Source organism: Calonectris borealis, chromosome 3 (assembly GCF_964195595.1).
Source record: "Calonectris borealis chromosome 3, bCalBor7.hap1.2, whole genome shotgun sequence".
NCBI lineage: Eukaryota > Metazoa > Chordata > Aves > Procellariiformes > Procellariidae > Calonectris > Calonectris borealis.
The window spans coordinates 101,379,206-101,399,334 of record NC_134314.1 but is presented as its reverse complement, the minus strand read 5'-3'; the positions used below and the strand labels follow the sequence as shown (position 1 = coordinate 101,399,334).

The following is a 20,129-nucleotide window of genomic DNA, read 5'->3' as shown; positions in this document are numbered from 1 at the left end:
TATCAAAGCTGTTGTTCAAAATAGGGAAGAAGTAGTAGATTAAAATTCAGCTGTAGCTTTAAGTCTTCAGTATCATAAGGTGCAGTCATATTAGCTATCTGGTAGCATGTTTATCATCCGGTAGACATTTTGGTGATTACTATGGTCTTCAAGGGAGGGGGAAAAAATTGGACTGTATTTAGAATCTGTTATATATTCTTCACTGAAACTTGTATTGCTTTGTGAACCAGAAAAGCGTTCCATTAAAAACAGATGTTCGATGTGCTGCCCTGGAGGGGCTAGCATGAGAAGATGAAGGCAGGCAGTGATTATTGCTCTTTTGCTTGCTTTTTTGTTTAGTGGAAATGATACTCATTGGAATTCTCCTCTCTCTAGGTGGTTTGTTTTAGATGCGGAAACGAGGGATCTGGTTTCAATACACACTGATGGCAACGAACAGCTCTCAGTGATGCGCTACTCAGTAGGTAGGCAGACTTGTACATTCAGAATAATTGGTGATAAATGAGACGTCTGTTCTGTTAAACCGTGTTAAACTACTCTCCAGTCACTAGAAAAGGCAGAGCTTTGAAAAAAATCGTTAAAGATGCTTCATATATAACTGAATACTTGGTTACAGATTTGTTTGTGTGTATTAAATCTTGGAGTTTTGTAACTGCAAACATTACAGTCGCCTTTCCCAGCCTTTCCGTCACGTTGAACTGTGCTGTTATAATAAAGGTTAGCTTTGCTCCCAGAAAAAGTAAAAGTTCTCAACTAGATAGTTGACAGGTTAACAGAAAAGTCTGTAAAAAGCTTAGTATTTCAGTGATATTTTAATATACTTCTTAGTTAATTTTCAAGTTTATTAATACAAAACCGTAAAACTAAGCTCAGGTCTGTCTGAAACTCAGAGCTGTTTGTTAAGTATTTGCTATGGGATTACGTGGACTCCAAGCCAGTATTAGTATTAGTCTCCTCTTCAAACGTGACATGACAGATCATCAGAGGCTGACTCCTCTCTGTTAAAACTGGATGGGAGAACACTCCCATAAATATGTTTCTTGTTTGCTTTTGGATAACATGCCATGTCAGTGGGCAAAATGTTCCTCTGCTGCTGCCACATCTGCCAAGCACAGCAATTTATTTTAAAGCATTGATGTTCATTGACACTAGAGGCGTTTGATCGTGATTCAAGGCAACGCTTGTCCACGTACTTTTTTTGTAAATGGAGACAACAAGTAAACTGCTTGTAATGTTTGAATGTTCCACTTCTTTAGACATTATTTAATGCTGATTTATATGCAATCCCCGCCTCCAAAGCTAAGCTAACTATAGAGTACTGTTCTGCATTTTTTGTGATGCAGAAAACTCAAGCCTGCCTGCTGTTGGCAATTTCCAGAAATCTAGTGCAATCTGAAGATTTTTACACTGTCCATTGGACACTTACTTAAAAAAAGCAGAAGTGAAAGAACTTGCCCAAAAACCATACCCACAAAGTAAACAGGTACTGACTGAAAAACAACATAATGTAAACAGTTATCTATCCTTAAATACAATTCGTAGACAGTGGTTTAATTGAGACTATTGTCTTAGTGATAAATCTGAAATCATTAAAATTTGGAAAACAAACATTCTGCTAATTTATATCAAATATTTTGCGTTGCAGATGGCACCTTACTTGCAGTTGGATCCCATGACAACTTTATTTACCTCTACGTAGTAACAGAAAATGGAAGAAAGTATAGCAGATACGGAAAATGCACTGTAAGTTTTGGAGCAAATATAATCAGCAGTTCTTGCATTTTGATGTTATATATGCACTAAGATGTTAGGCAGTGCAACTCTTTCCGGGTTGGTGCTTTTCCATATTTAGTTTTGATTATAGTTTTTATGGGGTTTTTTTCAGCATTTGATTGATTTTAAACTTCAGTCTGATGGATACTGCAACCATTAGTGTTAGGTGAACACTTTTGCATCAAATGCAACTAATTTCTCAGACTATTGACTTTTTCTTTGAAATGGGAAATTAGCAGTAAGGTGGAGAAATGCCTTGTACCTATATGCTGAAACTGCTTCAGGGAAAATATTACACTGTTCGGGGGCGTTTTCCCCTTGTTGGTAAAGTACTCCTTGGACCAACGTAACATTAGATGGTGGAATTTCATTAGAATATGTGATTTTGGAGGTTGCAAATACGCACTATTTTCAGCTGTAATTGTTACTACAAAATTTGGAATTGGGGGATACATTAACAATAAATTTCTGGCACTGGGTGAATAAATGTAAATGTCGCAGAAGTAGTGGAGTTTATATTAGTCCTTACACTTACATGAGGTTGTCCCAGTGCTAAAAAGGCATACGTTTTTTCCTTAAGTGTTTAGTTATGTAACATCCTGGCCTTAAGTTCAGCTGTCTCTTTAGGTTAGTGGGAATACTTACATAAAGAACATCTGAACCTTAGTGGGATTTGCAAATGATACCATATTTATCATGTGAAATGTTTTTTTTTCAAGGAATGCATCCCCTGCTCAAAACACTTTTCATATGTTTGTCACCAATTGCATTTCTTTAGTTTTAAAAATAAGAGAACTTCTCAAGCTGCTTTGTTAATTTGAAAATGGCAGGTAAGGGGACCATAAGGCTAAATTGTGTTTTGTGTTTTCTTTTTTTTTTTTTTTTAATTTCTAAATTTTTTTTTATTATTATTTTTCTACAACCTTTGATGCAAGACGTGCAGTGGAAACTGTTAGTTACGAGGAAATGAACAGGCATTAGCCAGTCCTTTAGTGCCATGTATGGTGTCTTTGAGAGATTTCTACCCATCATTTGGCTGAGGATGCCCTGCGCTGCTAGAGCATGGGGGTCCAGAGCAGCCTGGGTCTAGCTGCTGCTGGGGGCACAGGGCTGCCAGGGCGGTCAGCAGCAGTGGGTTTGCTCTGTCCCTGTGGTGTGCAGGCTGGCAGGGAGGGCTCGGCGCTGGCATGGGATGCGGCTGGGAGGGAAGTCTGCTGGGTGTGGTGGAGACTACCCTGATAGCAGGGTTGTGGTGCAGGTGAGCCAGGGCATCCTGCAGCCCCCGAGCAGTGTAGTGATGGGGTTAGCCGATAGCACAACAGTCGTGAGGTGAGAAATCAGCTCTGCAGCCTTCCTGGGGAGCTCAGGCAGTGGGGAAAGTACTGAGCCTACAAGGAGGTCAGACTGGGGGCCCAGTGGGGCTGGTGGGGATGGCAGCGGACGGCTGCACCTCAGTACAACATTTCACCCCATTGCTTATTTTTCAACCATAACTGTTAAAATCACTCAGAGATGGCTAATCTTAACGTACGTAATATTTAGCTTGCTATGTACTTCAAGGTCTCTGTGAGCTCGCTGAAGATGTATGAGATCATTTATTTCTGTCTATTGTATGTATTATGTATCAGGAGAGAGCATATTGTAATTTAAACCAGCATCTGTATGTCTGTCTGTCCTTCTGCCTTGGCAGGAAAGAGGTTTGTAAAAATTGGGATGGGAGAAATGAGCATTGTTATACTCAGGCAGAAGCGCTAAGGCTTCAAAGCAGATTTCTGTTAACCATTTTTTTCAGTCGGAGTGACTGCATGTAGAAGCTAAAAATAGCAACCTGGTTTCTGTCGGGGCTGAGCTCCCCGACCCTTCCAGCTTGCGCAGAAGGCAGCAGCATGTTAGCTGACCAGAGCTAACACTGCCGATCGGGTTTCACGTGCCCTGCGCCTCCCCTCTGCTGCCTGCCAGCACGCTGGAGGGTCAATACCCTGCTTAGCTTGACGCTAAGCAGGGAGACACCCAGGCACGCTCGGGACCCGGAGCGCTCGCCTGGCCGGTGCTTGGGTGCTGGCACCGCGTCCTTCTGGTGTTCTGTCATTCAGTAGCCTTGCGGGTGACCTCCAAGTAGTATGACTCAGTCCTCCTGGTAGTTTCTTCCAACTTGAATACATTATTTGAATACTTTCAGAAGGATTTTATCTACTGAACAGGCATCAGCTTGTGCAGAAGGGCTGTATGCCCACTGTTACGTTTACATCGCCTTTCAGCCACGACCGGGCTTTCTGCTGCTGCTGGAGAGGCGAGTCTCTGCCCTGTGAGCCTGTTTCTACAGGGAGGGATGGTGTTGATTGTGACCAGAAGGAATTTCACATGAGCCGAAACAACCGTTTTGACTTGTGCAGCTGTTTTTTGAGGACTCCAGCTATGCAGACAGAAGTGTGAAGGTGTGGGCTCGGTTATGAACTTCCAGCGTGTCAGCAGCTCCAAGGTAGCTGGTGCTGTCTCTGTCTTACATCAGAGATATCTTTTAGCAAAGGAGAAGCAAGTGCCATGCGTTTACTGAGAGGCCTGTGGGGCTAAAGCCACACGGGCAGCCACGCTGAAGTATTTGATACACTGGACTTAACCTGAAATAATTAGTGTGCCCGTCCTATAGGCGGTGGGCATTTCGGCCCTTGCACTGCTTAAATCTGAAACAGATAAACATTGCCAATGAAGGAGGGGGTTTCCATTTAGTCAGATAGTTTTACTAGCCAGTGAAAATGCGAGTAATTATGTTCATTGTGTATAAAGGTACAGAGAGGGAAAGAGTAAAACATTGTCTTATCAGCGGGCAGTTACCAAAGAAAGATTTTAATAGAAAATGGGATCGTCCTATTGAAAATATTACGACAATGTTATGTTCCAGCTCATCATTCGGTGATCGCTTGCCTGAAGGGATTTTGCAGCACGGAGCGCTGTGGCCAATTGGTTTGTTCCCTCCCCTGCTGCCCCCAGGAATTTTAACAGCTGCCAAATGTCTGGCAGGATTTAGTAAATGACTGACCAATTCTTTTCCATGTTGGAGTTCGCTTGCAAATTTGAAGACTTGGAAAATAAAGGCGGGGGGAGAAAAAATCCTAGCCAATTGTGCTTTTTCTTTTTTTCCCCCCCAAAATACCAAGTTTGCATGTCGATATCATATATCCCACCTATGACTGCAAAGTATTTATGTCAATACACAGTTCCTCTGCTTGAGGCAGAGACTAGTTCATAAGTAAATAAATCTTAAAGGCTAGCTTTTCTCCTAAATGTTTTTGCAGTCTCTCACAAAGGACCTGGGGACAAGGAGACAGACACGGGTGTATGTCTACATGTAATTCTGGAAGCCATCGGGCATCTCTTAGAGTTCTCTCTAGAGGAAGTTGGCGTGGTGGGTGGCGCGGCAGCCAGTGCAGTGCTCCAGCGTGGCCCTGGCACGGTGGGTGCAGGCTGGGCCAAGAGACCTTGCGGGAGGGGCCGAGAGACACCGTCTTCATAATGCCCACCTAGAAAGGGAGATGAATTGGCATCTGTCGGTCAAGAAAGTGGCTTTTTGTTGCCTGACAGAATCACTAGGAAGGGGAGAAAATGGATGGTCTTACAAGGGAAGGAGGAGCAGTAAGAAAAAATGGAAGGGTGGAAGAAGAAAAGATTGAAATGGACATCACTTTTATTAATTTCCTACCCTTTTCTCTACAGAGAAAGAATTTATTCCTACCTTACACAAGTTGGCGACTTCTCTGGAGCCTCTCATTTTTTTATTATTATTATTATTATCATCATCATTATTATTATTATTATTACCAACAAAAAAACTTAGGTACAGAAAAAATACTCTGACCGCTTCATTTAGCTTCTCCCTCAAAAACAAAGATGGGTGTTTAGTCTTCAGTGTGCTCTTGATGGTGATAACTAAGCAATTAGGCCAAAGTGGTTTGATTCTTATATAGATGACCCTGTGCCTATAGGGAAGACTTCTTTCAAAGCTGGCACTAACATGCATGCAGTGCAAGAAGCACAGCAGAAACTTTCAAAAAGCTTACAAAGGTATTCTTGTAATACCAGTCCTTGATCTTGTAGTTTTACATGGTGGTTGTTAACCAAGGTATCCTAAGATTTTAGGGTGAGCAAAGGTTATTTGAATGTGCATGCATTTAATGGAAATTATTTTGAATAGACAGAGAAATAAAGAATCCTATCTGTCACTTTTCTGATGGGATCTAAAAATGATCCTGTGTAAGTTACTTGCCTTTCTCAATTAGTAGCAATGTATACTTTCTTAATTCAAGTACAAATGTGAGTTCATCCGTATTTTAGCAATGTACCTTCTAGGAGTAAATCATTCTGGGGTCCGAGAGGGATGACACCATTTACAAGTGAAGAATCCACCATGCGGTGGGAGAGGCGCAGTGCCCAGCCTGTGTTTGTTTAGCTGTTAGTGAGAGTGGCACTGGGGAGTAAGGAGCCTTTAAAGGAGCACAAGTGAATTGCGGCAGACCTGGGGTGGGTGGGAAGGTGCTTTTTTGCTGTTAGCTGTCCCATCTGTGGGTGCAACTTCTGCTTCTGTTTGAATTAAAATACGTGTTTCACATTGGTGTTACTGCATTATTCTCCAGGGACATTCCAGCTATATTACACACCTTGACTGGTCCCCGGACAACAAGTATATAATGTCAAACTCAGGAGACTATGAAATACTATACTGTAAGTATGAAATTAAATACACTGGAAACAGACGTATGTATTAGCTGTCTGAATATTTAGAAGAGTGTGTTTGATCAGGACTGTGCAAAATGCTTACTGACAAAGGAACCAATTTGAACTTGTGTAACCTGATATCTTGATGTTATTCAGAGCTGTGTATTACCTAATGGCAATGCCAAATATAGCTGACTTCTTTACAAGGTCATAAATCAGTTTAACAGCGTAAAAGTTACAGAACAAGTGGCACTACGTTTTGATGTTGGCCTACAGTTCTGTAGATTGAAAATAATATATACAGTTGTCTAATTAGTGTCCACAGTATCAGTTATTTTGGGGGAATAAAATCGGTGGGTCTGTGCCACTGTTCTGTTCTGGGGTTTCTTTTTTTAAACTTCGTCTTGGCTGGTGGTGTTGAAAACTAAGCAAAGCAATAATACTGCTTTAATGAGTTAGTGGTAATAATGTTCTTGTGTTTGTCTTTTTTTAATATGTGAAAATATGAATTTAATATATAGTGGTTATGTCAAAAGTTCAACTTGCATAGTGCATATCAGTCTGGTTTTAAATTGGTTTTTGTATTCTTGTGTTCCTGTGATTTTAACAAGATCCAAGAGGATTGTAGCTCTGTTCCTGTACAGACAAGAAGAGCCATCAGTTTAAGTATCTGTCACCTTGACATGTTCCTTCTGCCTGTCACAACTTATGTTTCAAATCTGGATAGTGCAATACCTCGATCTACCAAAAGGACGTGTTGGTGTTTATATTTGCCTGTATAGGGAAGGAAAGAGCTGTGAGCCGTTAGTACTGGGCTGGTATACTGAAAGATGGACATTCTTTTGGGAAACAATCTTTCCATTCCTAGTTAGAAGTTGAAAAGCAGTCTAAGGCTCCTCTGGCAGTAGTTTCTCACTATTTTAAAAGCAGAGCTTCCTGAATGATTGATTGAATTTTAGCACATCAGTGGAACTGGTAGGAAGGAGAAATTATTCTATTACAGACCCTATTAAATCATTTTGTAGAGTAGGTAGCAGGGGACCCAAGCTGCAGGGAAGTGTTTTCGAGGTACGCTGATCTGAAGAGGGGAGTGAGAACTAAATGTGACTCTTAAATACAAAGTGAAGCTTCAAGTGTCTGGAATTTGATAAAGGTACTGGTCTGTCTTTGCCTCTACAATGTGATTCCAGATTGGTTTTAAGATGCATTTGTTTACTGTCTTAGTACCTTCAAAGAGCAGATGTGTAAATATAAAATTATATGGCATAACTCATCATTCACTTTTTTTACAGGGGACATTCCAAGTGGCTGTAAGCTAATCAGGAATCGTTCTGACTGTAAGGATATAGATTGGACGACATACACTTGTGTGCTAGGCTTCCAGGTGTTTGGTAAGCACCATTTAACTTGCTTTTAAGCTATTCACACTGTGCTTTTCTGTTTTCTTTTGCTTTAATTTGTCATTAGAAACATGCTGTTAATAATTATTGAGGATGGTGCTGAGATGACAGACCAAAGAGACTGACCACAATACTTGTCTGTGATACAGAGCACTGGATGCTCTATAGACAATGTATAATTAATTTCTATTTAGTCCTGAAGTTCGGGATTTGATTTTTCTGCTGTCATTTTAGGCTACCAATTTTGGAGGCACTGAAGCAAAAAGCTGATATTTTAAAGTGCTCATATGGCACACGTGCATTCTCCTTTGCTTACCTTGTTTTGGGATAGGAACAAGACTATGTGAGTGTAGGTTATAGTTTATGTCTTAAAATCATGATAGCACTTTGATACCTGTAGTCAATGCTAAGTAATATACACTGCTTCTAAAGAGTAAAAATGCTTTAAAGATTAAACAGATCCTTTACCTAATAGTTTATTTTTTAAATGTACAAAAAAATTTACAAAGCTGACAGATCCGATTTTAATAGTGCAGTTTGAGACTGTGGCCAAACAATCAAACTGCTTTTGCTGAAGGCAGCCCTGTTGGCCATAAATGAGGAGCCCCTCTGTGAGGGGTTGAAAAGTATGTGTCAGCCTGTCAGTGTGGTAAAACCAAGTTGTGTGAGCAGGATGCTGAATGTCTCGCTTCCACCACTGAGATCAGATACCTGCCTGATGTTGGAAATATCAAAAGCAGGTAAATCAGCAAATTCTTTAGAGGTGAGGGTTAGTTTGCAAATCTTTTCTTCACAGCTACTAGGAGTTCAACTCTGATTGAGGGTAGAATAAAATCAGTTAAGTCTGAGTGCTTTCTGTAGCTTCTGACACCTATTGGGTATATTTTAGGACTGTCAAATGCTTAATGAGCAAGTAGTCTTAAAGGATTGCAGTTGATTTGTGGGCTAACACTGACACTCTTGTGTGGCCTGTTGGTTGGGTGGAGGGCATTTGGTGCTTTATAACCAGGCTTGATTTCCTTTCTGGGTACCAAAGATCTGAGGCAGAGCAGGGAGAATAAAGGGGTCAGGGAAGGAAGCTGACTGGTTGATAAACTGCATAAATATTTCTGAGTTGTTTGGAGCTTGAGGTAGGTAGCAGAAATAAACAGGAGCGTGCTGTTTCTGGAGCTGAATACTGTTGATTATTGCTAGTTCGATTAAAATACTGGCTCCCATTAGCCTGAGAACTGTGAACTGGGTTGTGTACGTGTATTTTTTGTTCAGTCTGTATCGGTGAAGTAGAGAGTGGATGGCTGTTTCCTCCTGATGCTCTGGGCATGTAAGCCGAGGCTGATAAGAAATTGGTCCACAGCAGTCATTTCCTTGCTGTCTTTGCTACTGTGACTGAAATAATATGCAACAAATGCCTTTTTTAAAATGGAGTATCAGAAGATTCAGGAGACGCTAAAGAAAGTGAAAAGCAAGACTCTGTTTGACACTAGTATGACATCTTTCTGCAGGAGCAATGAAAACAGTTTGTAAGGACTTAAATATTCCTTCTGGAATAACCTTGGAGCTGAAGCCGTTCTACATTTTATGCAGAGTACTTAAATCTACCAGAAACGTGGAGGTAACAGACAGTGGCTCTGTTGCTACTGAACTTTTACCACTACGTTTGGTGGTAAGAGCAGACAGAATAAGGGGAGCAGCTCTCTGAACCCCAGCGCTTTCCCAGAAGTGTCCTTTACTCCTGACCTAAGGAGATGAGGTGTGGGAGTGCAGAAAGAGTTTGATTTCACATCTAGACCATTGGCTTTGTCTCTTTAACAGCTGTCGGATAGAAGCTACTGGTGACTGGGGCCAGGGTGGAGATGAGCAGCTCCCATACTGCTGTTTTGAGAAGCCTTTTTACTTTTTGCTTTTAAAAAGTGGATAAGTCTGCTGATCCTGCCTGCATTCCCTTTTGGATTAATACAAACTTTAACCACTCTGGATTAAGTTTAATTAGTCTCAACTGCTCTCAAAATCTTCAGTGTGCCAGAGGACCTGGGAGTGAAGTAGATAAAGCAGATAATGTGATGTTATTCTGGGGCAGAACAGAATATATTTAAACTTCCTAGCCAAGATTCATCATGCTTTAATTTTATATTGTCTGGTATTCCGACACCCTTTGCAGAATCTTAAAATTATGGCTTGGTCTCAGACAAAGGCAAGTATTTTCCCATTAAATCAGACAGTGCAGCTAAGCCAAACTAGCAGATATTTGCTGCCCAAAGGAGAAGTCTGGCTTTGACCCGAGGGTCAGCTGGCTCAGGGATCCAAACAAGCCGGGGACAGCTCACTTTGATGTTCAGGAAAGAGGGTTAAGTTTATGGGATTTTGGCTTTTGGGGTATGTGTTTTACTAATTTAGCGCTGTGGATAGTGTGTCCGTAGGCTTAGGCATTGCACTGTTGTCAGCAGAAGAAAGAGGATGGAAATGCATGGTTCGAATGAGAATAGCATCACTCCTTTTTGGCAGTTGATATTACTGTCAATGCTCAGCAGTGTCATCAGTCTGCACCCCGAGCACTTGAAGTCACTCTCTCACTTACTGCACATTTCCCACACTTTCGTCTGAGCAGATTCTTTTGAGAGGCTTAGTGCTGGCTAGCAGACTTTATTAAAATTGAAGTGCTGCTGCTGTCATACCTAATAACCAAGTCCTATTATTTTGTCTGTTTTGTTATTTTTACAGTTATTAAGAACTAAGAACTTGGTCATATTAATGTCTTGGTTTTTCTATGTTTGCCTGGTGCATTGAAAGCAAATCCTGCTGTCTGATGACAAAGGGTTGTCTTACCTTTAGAGCTGCTAAAGGAATTTGTGAACACGAAAGATGTTTAATAAGAGATGCAATCTTGAATATTAGTCTTTTCAATCTTAAATTAAAAAGAAGAGGAAATAGCATGGCTGTTTGGCACAGTGTGCCTAAGGTGGTAGCTGAAACGTCAGGAAATTGATTTGAAGTTCATTTATTACTCCCACCTGATGACAGTATTTTATATATAGAATGCAGGAGAAAGTTAAAATTCATTCATTTTAAGCTACTTGAAAATTCTTAAATAGTATATATTTTTCGGATTGATTTCATTGATGCGAGAGCACTAAAGTGTTTGTGAATACTTTCCTTAGCATTTCATGTCTTTATTTAGTAAATTACCTACAGCGTAGCTTATTGGCATTGTAACAAGCTTAAGAAGCTGCCTGTGTTGTTCTTCTGAGAAAATACAGTTCTTACTCCACTCACTGAATAATGTCAAAAAACAACTTCGAAGTTAAATGCTATTTGCCATTTTGCTTAAAAACAAGATGAGATAGTGTGGGAGTTCGAAAAGGATAAGGCAATTCTAAGTCGACGTTTTGTGCTGTATAAATAGTAAGACAGCACATGTTTTTTATTTTATCGGAGTCTGTGATTGTAATGGAGGAAGAAGATATTTTCGTATCTGATAATGGACATCCTTCTCAGTCAATCGGACACACAGTTTTTCGGGGTAGGGGCTGAAATTTGAGGGGGATGAAATTCCTCCTAACTCCTGAACTAATCAGAAATCCAAGTCTGAGCTGTAAAAATATGATACCTTCGGCATAAATTAGTATCTTATAAGCCCTTGCTTACCTTTTGTTCAGCTTTTCTTGCAGATGTGAATCATCAGTTCAGTTATGGGAATCTCTAGGACCTTTATTTTTTGTTAAGACTTAGAGCCTCCCCCCTCCCCAATTTGTTCAGTGCTTTTCATCCAGGCAATGTTGTTATTCTTTTGTCTAGACATATCTGTGTCATTCTTTTCACTTAAAAGCATATTGAATTGTACTTAAGCACTTGACAGCACTTACATCTATGAAACTCATACAGGCTGGGTTTTTGTGCAAAGTATCATCAATCAGTTGTCTCGCTTAAATCATGCAAATACTAAAAATTGCTCCAAATTTAAAATAAAACCAAAAGAAGTCTCTGAATAATGTACGGTACCTGGGCTTGTTCCATGCTTCAGCATCAGTCTTGCTTTTAAAACGTTTGTGCATGAATGAAAGTGTTAAATTAAGAGTTGCCAATTTTAGCAGCAAACTTAAAATGAGCTTTAAACGAAACTGAGGTTTTGAACAGGAAACCTATCAAGCCCGAGAGGTTATCCTGGCTGAGGCTGAGGGTTTGGGGGGGGGCGGGGGTGGGGGAGCGGCATTAGGCTAGCAAAATACTAATGACATTTAATGCAATGCTTATTCCATTTTGCAGCTGAATGTCTTTCTTACCTTTTGTTAAGCTTGCCTTTTCTCACAGCTTTATAGATTTTATTTTTGTTTATGGATTGTCTTCTAATTTGTTTCTAAAACCATCATTGCTAAATATCTGCTCTACTCTCTCCTAGGAGTTTGGCCCGAAGGATCAGATGGGACAGACATAAATGCCCTTGTCAGATCCCATAACCGAAAAGTGATAGCAGTTGCTGATGATTTTTGTAAGGTCCATCTCTTTCAGTATCCCTGTTCCAAGCCAAAGGTAAGTCTAGACCAGTCTAGTCTATGTGCTTGTTTGCATTGCATGAAGCTTTCCTTGCCAGACACCTGCTTCCAGCTCAGTCGTTCTGGAACCTGGCAGCCAAATAGCTCATTTATATCTGAGAACAGTGCTAGAGACAAAAGCATGGTTTTCCCCATTAAGTTTATATATAAAATATAAAATAATACAAAATGTAAAATAATATACCTAAAAGTGAAGTGGCAATAGTTATCCTTAAGTTCTGGAGCAGAGGCTTGATGCTTTCTGTTGGCTGGCCTTGGTGTTAAGTCCATTACTTTTTTGCATAAAGATCTAAATCTGTCCCAAGTTACAAGCCTTAAGAAGAGAGGATGTACCGGGGAGGGGGAACCTAATATAAATATAATTCTTTACTCTTATGTGAATAAAGAGCTCTCTTGAAGGGCTAAGCAAAAGCAGTAGTAGTTTTAGATCTTGGTATCGTGTGCTCTTCTAGTCAAGCATGGGATTTATCTTTCTACTTGTTTTCGATAGGCTCCAAGTCACAAGTACAGCGCTCACAGTAGTCATGTGACAAATGTCAGCTTCACCCATAGTGATGGTCACTTGATTTCAACTGGAGGGAAAGACATGAGTATTATTCAATGGAAACTTGTGGAGAAGGTAACTCTACCACAAAATGACATTGTCGTAGACATTGGTGCAACCAAAGTGCCCATCCCTGCCAGTGAAAATGCTGTACAGTCTCCTGCACCTCTCCCACAGCCTTTTAACGAAATGAACCAAAACGAAAGTGTAACTGGCAGCTCTCCGGCTTCTTTGGAGAGCAACTTGGAGCAGTCTGCGGAGGCCAGCGAAGAGCAAAGCGAAGAGCAAAGCGAGGGGAGCAGCCTGGATCCCGCCGAGCCGGGCTACGAGGAGCCCTCCAACGAGACGAGCGAGGAACACAGCGAATCCACGGTCACTGAAGAGCAGCAAGATAACTCACCGGTGTCTTAACGCTCCCAGTTCAGGCGGTTGTTATTTTCCCTTGGTGTGCGTGCTTTCATTACAGGGTGAGGGTTCAAATAGGGAAAAGTAGCTGAGATTCATGACCACTCCAGCTTTTGAGTTTCAGTGAGATTTTTAGTCTGAGCTTCAGTTCAATGTGTGGAACCATCCCAAGGGCCTGGCTGTTGACGGTCTGTGTCAAGATCTGGTCACGGTTTGTAGTGGACATTACCATAGATCCATTTCAGTTCTGAAATTGCTGTCAGGAAGTGGCATGAAATATATACTGGAAAAAAGGTTAGCTCTGAGAATTAGCTGAAGTAGACCACCTTAACTATGTGAAAGTGCTTTCTGAAAGAACTAAGCTGATGGGAAGTGCTGAGCTGTTCCAGCCGGGGAGTACTGTGCTGCTTTTTCCAGGTGCGAAGACAAACAAAACAAAAAAAACAACCAAAAAGGTCTTTGTAGGGCTGTTTTCCTTTGTTTTTTCTTAATGAGAAAAATAGAGGAAAAACAATGTCACGATGCCACATGTATGGCGATGCCTTCTTGGTCTAACACATATGCAACTTTCTAACACTACTAATTCCTAGTGGAGTCTGGATGTCCTTGCAGTTGGTCTGCCCTGGGTGCTGCTAGTTCTAAGGCAAATCCTGTCGAGGAACGGTGTTGGCTGTTCCATTTTCACAGGCTATTTAAAAACAGACTAACCAAATACTAGTGTGTTTCACTTTTCATGACCTGAAAGTTGATTTAAACTGTAGGATGTAATTGTCTCTTCAAAGAATTGCTTGCCTAGAGAGTTTGAAACTTAAGAGAGTCTTTACAGTGACTTTGATGTGAACAGCAAAGGAAGCGTGGCAAGAACACAGAAGTCAGATGGGCTCCAGAATTAAACTTTTAAGCCTTCAAGCAGAACTTGCTCCATCCCTAGTAGGAGAAATATAAATACAGTTAACTTAAATTATTAAATTGGTGCTTAGGATTAGTACATTAAGTTGATAATTTTTTCTTCTGAATTTTTAGAGGTAACTCTAAGAATCATTAAACTGCAATCTCTATTTTTTTTTTCCCTGGCTCCTTTAGCAGTTGTGATATAAGCATACAATAATTTAGACGATTATGTGATTCCCCGCCCCTGCCCCCGACTTGCTGATCTATTATTTTTGTGATTTTTGTTTCTACCCCACCCCTCCCCAGGTTGCTCTAAGCCATGCAGCTCTCATATGGCTATACCTGGCCAGTTACGGGATATCTTGGCATTTGTTATGCATTTGGAAAGTACTTTTTTTACAAAGTTTGTCAGATAGCTACATTTTTTTCTTAAGTGCATACGTTTCCTACTTTAAAAAGATACAGATTTACTGACAGATATCCATTTCCTATGTACTTGTTTATATTTTGATTACATAGAATTTTCTTTTTTAACTTGCTGCATTGTGCTGGTATTTTAGTACTTAGTTAGAATATCATGTTTAGAAACTTTGGATGAGTTCATAAGTCTTAATTGTGCAAGCGTTTACGTGATTGTGCCATTCCAAAGTGCATCAAAACTGTCATTCCCTTACTAGTATCTTCTCAGGAGAAATGCTACAGATCAGGTATTTAGTCATCATTTGGAAAGATAAAAACAAATGGACTCCCAAAGGACATTTAGAACATTTATATATAAAATATATAAATATATATATACACACACACATATATATATAAAAAAAAAAAATATCCTCTTGTTTACAACAGTTCCAGAAAACCTCAAAGTAGTTCCCTTCAGACGGAGGGAGATACGGATTCCAAGCAACCCATCTGTTTAAACTGTGCTCTGTACAGAGAGTTTTACTGGAGAGCTCTAGTATGCCTGACTCGCAAATTTGCCAAATAGCAGCAATGGAAGATAAAGGTCGACTCATCAAAGTACTTGGTTCCAAATGAGGAATATGCTGTAGGTTTAGAAAATAATCTTAGTAAAGGAGAAAGGATTTTAGAGCTAACGAGGCACAGAGCTCTCTCTGTCATTTTTATGAACTCCACGTAAGCAACACATTTCTTTTTGGAACATCTGCCACCTGGGGTTGCCATGTAAAGTGAGAGTTATAGTTGTGATATTCTTGTGTTTGTAGTTCAGAAGACTCTACTAATATGCAAAAAGCCTTACAGCTTTCAATTGCTGGCAACTACTGTTTAACAAATAATTAAATCTGTGATAATGGATGGAAATGGGTGGGATTATGTACCTGTAGATGTTTTAGAAAAATAATTGTGAATGAATTATGATTAAGAGTGTTTCATGTGAAGATGTTTGAGCCATTTCTATCTATCATGCATTCCTGTCTCAAGGCAGAAAATTTTGAAGATTAAAAAAAAATAAAATAATCAAAATAATATATTGCAGTGTCTTTCTTCATATCTGTTCTGGTTCCTTCTGTATATAAAGTGGATGCTGTGATCGCAGTTGCAATGTCTGGGTCTATCATTTTGGAAGAACCTTTTTAACTTGTGGTTTTTTGGTAACTTCCCAGATTGCCTAAAAATAAGGTAGTTCAGCATCATGCATAATGCTGGCACTCCTAAATATTGATCTTCTTTACTTTTTGAAAGTTCTATGACATTTCCCTTTTCTATTTTTGATCAGTAGCCTACTAGCATTATCCTACTGTAGCTAATTGATGGGCAGCAGGGGATTACAAGTAGGTATTTGTCCTGATGCAAAGTGCAGTCTACCTTCCAGGGTTCTGCCAGAAGCTTTCTTCTGGAAGTCATGTGAAAAGTACAAGCTTATTTTGGATATAACATGTTAAATACCATGATGCTTCCACATTCCTGATAGTCTCTGTCCAATTGCAGATGCAGAAGGTCACAATATGCTTAATACATTCCTTGAGAAAGATTCTCAGTCTTTTAAAAGGCTTTGAATCATCTCCATTTCTTGCAGCTGGTTTCTGTCCTTCACAAAAGGGGAGGGTGGGGTGGAGAAGAAAGAAACCTCCCAGACAGACCAATACCTCATGTTTATCCTCGCTTAAAGGAAAAACAAACAAAAAACCATCACTGCCACCCCCTGAGTTTGACTGGAAACCTCAGTGACTCTTCTTTTCCACCAGATTGTCAGGAGAATGCTGCGGTTCTAACTTGAGCAACAAGCAGATGTCCTAAGGTCATGCTGTGCTGTTTCCAGCACACCTGCTGCATCAGGTACCACTTTGCACTGGGGGCAGCTGTGCGGTGGTGTGCTTTTCTAGGCTCTGCTCCCTTTCTCTCCAAATTCAGCACAAGGCTTTTGCTACCTCTTCTCCTGGGATGCTCTGTAGGGCAGGAGTCTTCCTGAAGAGTAGGTAACCTGGTCTTCTGTGAGCCTCCCTCACGGTGGAGGCAGGATAGGGCTCCAAGAGCCCCCTCTTATTTGGGACAGCAGCATCTGCTGCCAGCTTAAGTGGCTGCAAGGATGGTATGCGTCACGTGGAGCTGAAGTTCAGGGTGGAAGCTCCACTGAAAGCATAAAACTATAATGACATCCCATTTTACATGATTGAAACTTTAAATTCAAATTCTTCATTAAAATGTTTGTTTAGGTTGCATACTTGAATGTCAGGGAATGCCAAGTTGAATACTTGAATGTTAGGAAATGCCAAGCTTATGGGTTCTTGCACTATGTATCCATATTGGGTGCTTGTCGTGCAAAGTGGTATTAATTGGGCTTTACATATAAAGGGCACTTCTCAGGATGTGACCAAAAACTTTGGAGTTTTTTCTCCCCATAGAAGTTCCAGGATAGGTGAGGAAGAGGCTGGGGGTGTGGATGGGTAGTGATGAACATTTTTTAGGTTTGATCTTACTGTAATTCTCATTATAAATAAGAAGTACTAGTTTTTACATATGATGCCTGTCAAGTACTAGCCTCTTATTTCTTTTTTAATCATCCCTGGAATGCACAGATTCTGGCTTTGTCTCTGAAAATAAGGCAAAAATTAATTTTTGATTGTTAAATTGATTACAGTCTACACTGAACAGTAAGTTGTATTTTCTACTTTGTGCTTCACCCCGTAAGATGTGTTATACCACCTTATATTTCCTTCAGTTCAGTGCACGATTTCAGTTGAATCAGGATAAAAATAAGGAGAACGTCCTTGTGAAATTTATGCTTGGCCAGAGCCAGACAAACAAATTCTCATTTCTGCTGCCTCATGCCAATAAAATGCTGGGTCCTGGCAATGAAAGGATTAATATTACATGAGATGGATTTTATTTGTGCGATATTTGTGCTGCTTGTTTGCTTTCCTTCTGAGCAAGTCTGAGCCCATTGCCTAATCTTTATTTCTGACAGATGTTTTATGTACTAATACTTTAATCAACTGAGAATGAAAAACTGCTTACAGTAGGATTATACAATTTAGAAGACTGGGCATGTACACATTTTAATGCATTTAACGTACATACACGTATGTACATGCATCAAACAGATACAGCTGCTCAAGGCCATTTTTTTTTGTTTGAAAGAGAAACGTGGATGACTTCACGCCGCACTGAATTGAAAGGTTTAGGAGCACAGGGGAAAAAAGGTGTTCCCAGCAGGACGGCAAGGTGAGAGGACTGGTTTCAGGCAAAAGGACTGGGAGAGGAGGCACAGTGGTGGGACAGCGATCGTACCGGAGCTGCGTTTCCTAGGTTGGGTCCCCGGTACCCTCCTCTGCGGGTCTGGCTGTCCCCCTCCGTCAGGATGGGCTAAGTGGAAGCTCCTGACACATCCTCTAAAGGTTGACGTTTCCTAAGTGATATTATACAAATGCAAGACATTTCCAGGTAAATGAAAAGCCCCTTCAGAGGTCTGCTAACCTCATTGCCTTAAACTTGCTCAGTTACCTTAAACTGAGCGTAGGCCTCAGATTCCTCTTTATAAAGAGAGAAAAACTTAAAATTGGGAAGCTGGGCTCCTGGCATGGCTGAGTCTGTTACAGGAGCGCTGCGGGGGGAGGAGGGATGAAATGCCCGGTTGAGGAGAGACTCCAGAGGATGGGTTCTTGTCGCCATTGGAAAAGGAGGGAAAAAATCAAACCAAAACAAACCACTCCTGATACTCTGCTTAAGGCACTGTGTCAAAATGACTAAACTGATTTTAAGGGAAGAAGAGGACATTATCACTGGATAATCAAAAAAAGAAAAAGAAATGAACTCCTTTCCCTGCCCCGCACTCAAAATTGCCCTCTGGTAGGTTTTGTCTGTATGTTAAAACCTACAAGAGCTTTCACTTTTGTTAGAAGTACTGGGTGGTTACAGGGTGATTTGGAGAAACAGCAAGTTCATGCAGATTTTGGCTGGGTTTTATTTTTAATAAGCAATTCTAGAAAACTTCCAAAAACTTCTACTAACACCCAAAATCTAGAGTCTACATCTTCAAGGGATATGTGTGTCCTTGTGATTTAAGTTTTACAGCCCAGTATCCCCTTTGGAAGGGGACCTCCGGGCACTTCCCAGCTCTCACCAGGCAAGTGACCTCCTCCATAGTCAGCAAGGTCCGTGCCTTGTCAGCAGCCTCTCCTGCGTACCTCTGCGTATGTCACGTTATTTTGCTCTCCAATAACCACCACGCTTTGTTGGTTCTTTGGGACTGCTGTAAAAAACGCCTTTATAAATTCTTAGAGGCTGTCTGAATTATAGTCAGTTGCATTGTCCCAGCTTTATTTTTTGATAAAGTGCCTTTAAGTTGCTATTTCTAGAACATGTTTTTGCGTAGTGAGCCAAATAAGCGCTCCAGATAGCTCTTGAGATACTGAATTCCCTGTTGCAGGATGTTTCAGCAATTCAGTGTTTCTCTCATGCATCACTTGTTTCGCAAGTTGACCTTGGTCTGGATCCTCCCTGTCACGCAGCCCGCTCTTCGTCCTGTGTGCATCACTGCCCTCCCCGGCTAAAAGCAAGAGGTGACATTTGCTTTTAACGCTGCTTCAGAATTTATTTCAGCTTCCTTTAAATACGCTGTCTTGTCACTCCAGTTAGCGGCTGAGCGTGTGTCCGTCCCCTTTTTTTCCCTCCCACAGCTCTCAAATAAGAGATCAGTCCTTGCACTGGCAATAATTTTTCCTTTTAGTCTCTCTTAAGTCCATTCACGCTTTCCTGTACATCTGTAACTGCGTAGAGGAAAAATCATAGAGAAGGGAAATCACAAGCTGTCTGCATCGGACAAGCAAAACAGCTTCAAAAGCTATCTAGTACGTAAGTACAAAAGTCCCTGGTATTTTGTATTATATAAAATTAGTGTCTCTGGTGTTGTGTGAACACTCACAGTAGAATTAGGAACTTAAAAAACTATTTATGTCCAAGGTAAAAGGAACTTGGAACAAACTTGGTGTTATTGCTAGATCAGAGAAGCCTAGAGTCTCGCCTCGTAGCTCAGGAAAACAAAAAAAAAAACCCAAAAAACCCAACAGCTAAAGCCTTTGGCTTTAGCAAGGCAGACAAAAAATTTTTAAATTTGACAGCGAAAGAAGCAGGGCTACGCAGTGTTGTGTGTGCAGAGGAGGTAACTGTATGCCAAACTTGCTCTTACTACATTTCTTCTGGTCCAGAGGTGGGTGTGAGCTGCACCCCTGCTGTGGGTGGGCACCCTCTTTTCTAGTGACGCTGCAGATTCTACCATAGGCAGAATTTCAGTGGAAAACCTTGTTTTCAGCATTGCGTTGGTTTGAGTTCTTCCTTGAAGAACTGGACAGCTCAGCATTAAGACTGGAGAGAGCAGTCAACATCTTGTCCATGCACAGG

At 40.8% G+C, this 20,129-nt stretch overlaps 1 protein-coding gene across 3 annotated transcripts in view; it reads left to right on the top strand.

Annotated features, from left to right (window-relative positions):
• The window catches only part of EML4 (EMAP like 4), a 164,371-nt gene extending 150,565 nt beyond the window's left edge, over window positions 1-13,806 (top strand). For 2 of the 3 annotated variants that reach the window (XM_075146944.1, XM_075146943.1), the window contains exons 19-24: window positions 376-464; window positions 1,646-1,743; window positions 6,402-6,489; window positions 7,776-7,874; window positions 12,277-12,407; window positions 12,921-13,806. In XM_075146944.1, coding sequence (XP_075003045.1) covers window positions 376-464; window positions 1,646-1,743; window positions 6,402-6,489; window positions 7,776-7,874; window positions 12,277-12,407; window positions 12,921-13,385 — 970 coding nt within the window. In that variant the 3' untranslated portion in view covers window positions 13,386-13,806. The remainder of the gene's footprint in view (window positions 1-375; window positions 465-1,645; window positions 1,744-6,401; window positions 6,490-7,775; window positions 7,875-12,276; window positions 12,408-12,920) is intronic. The other variant, XM_075146942.1, reaches the window with a different exon arrangement.
• Window positions 13,807-20,129: the final 6,323 nt, after the last annotated feature.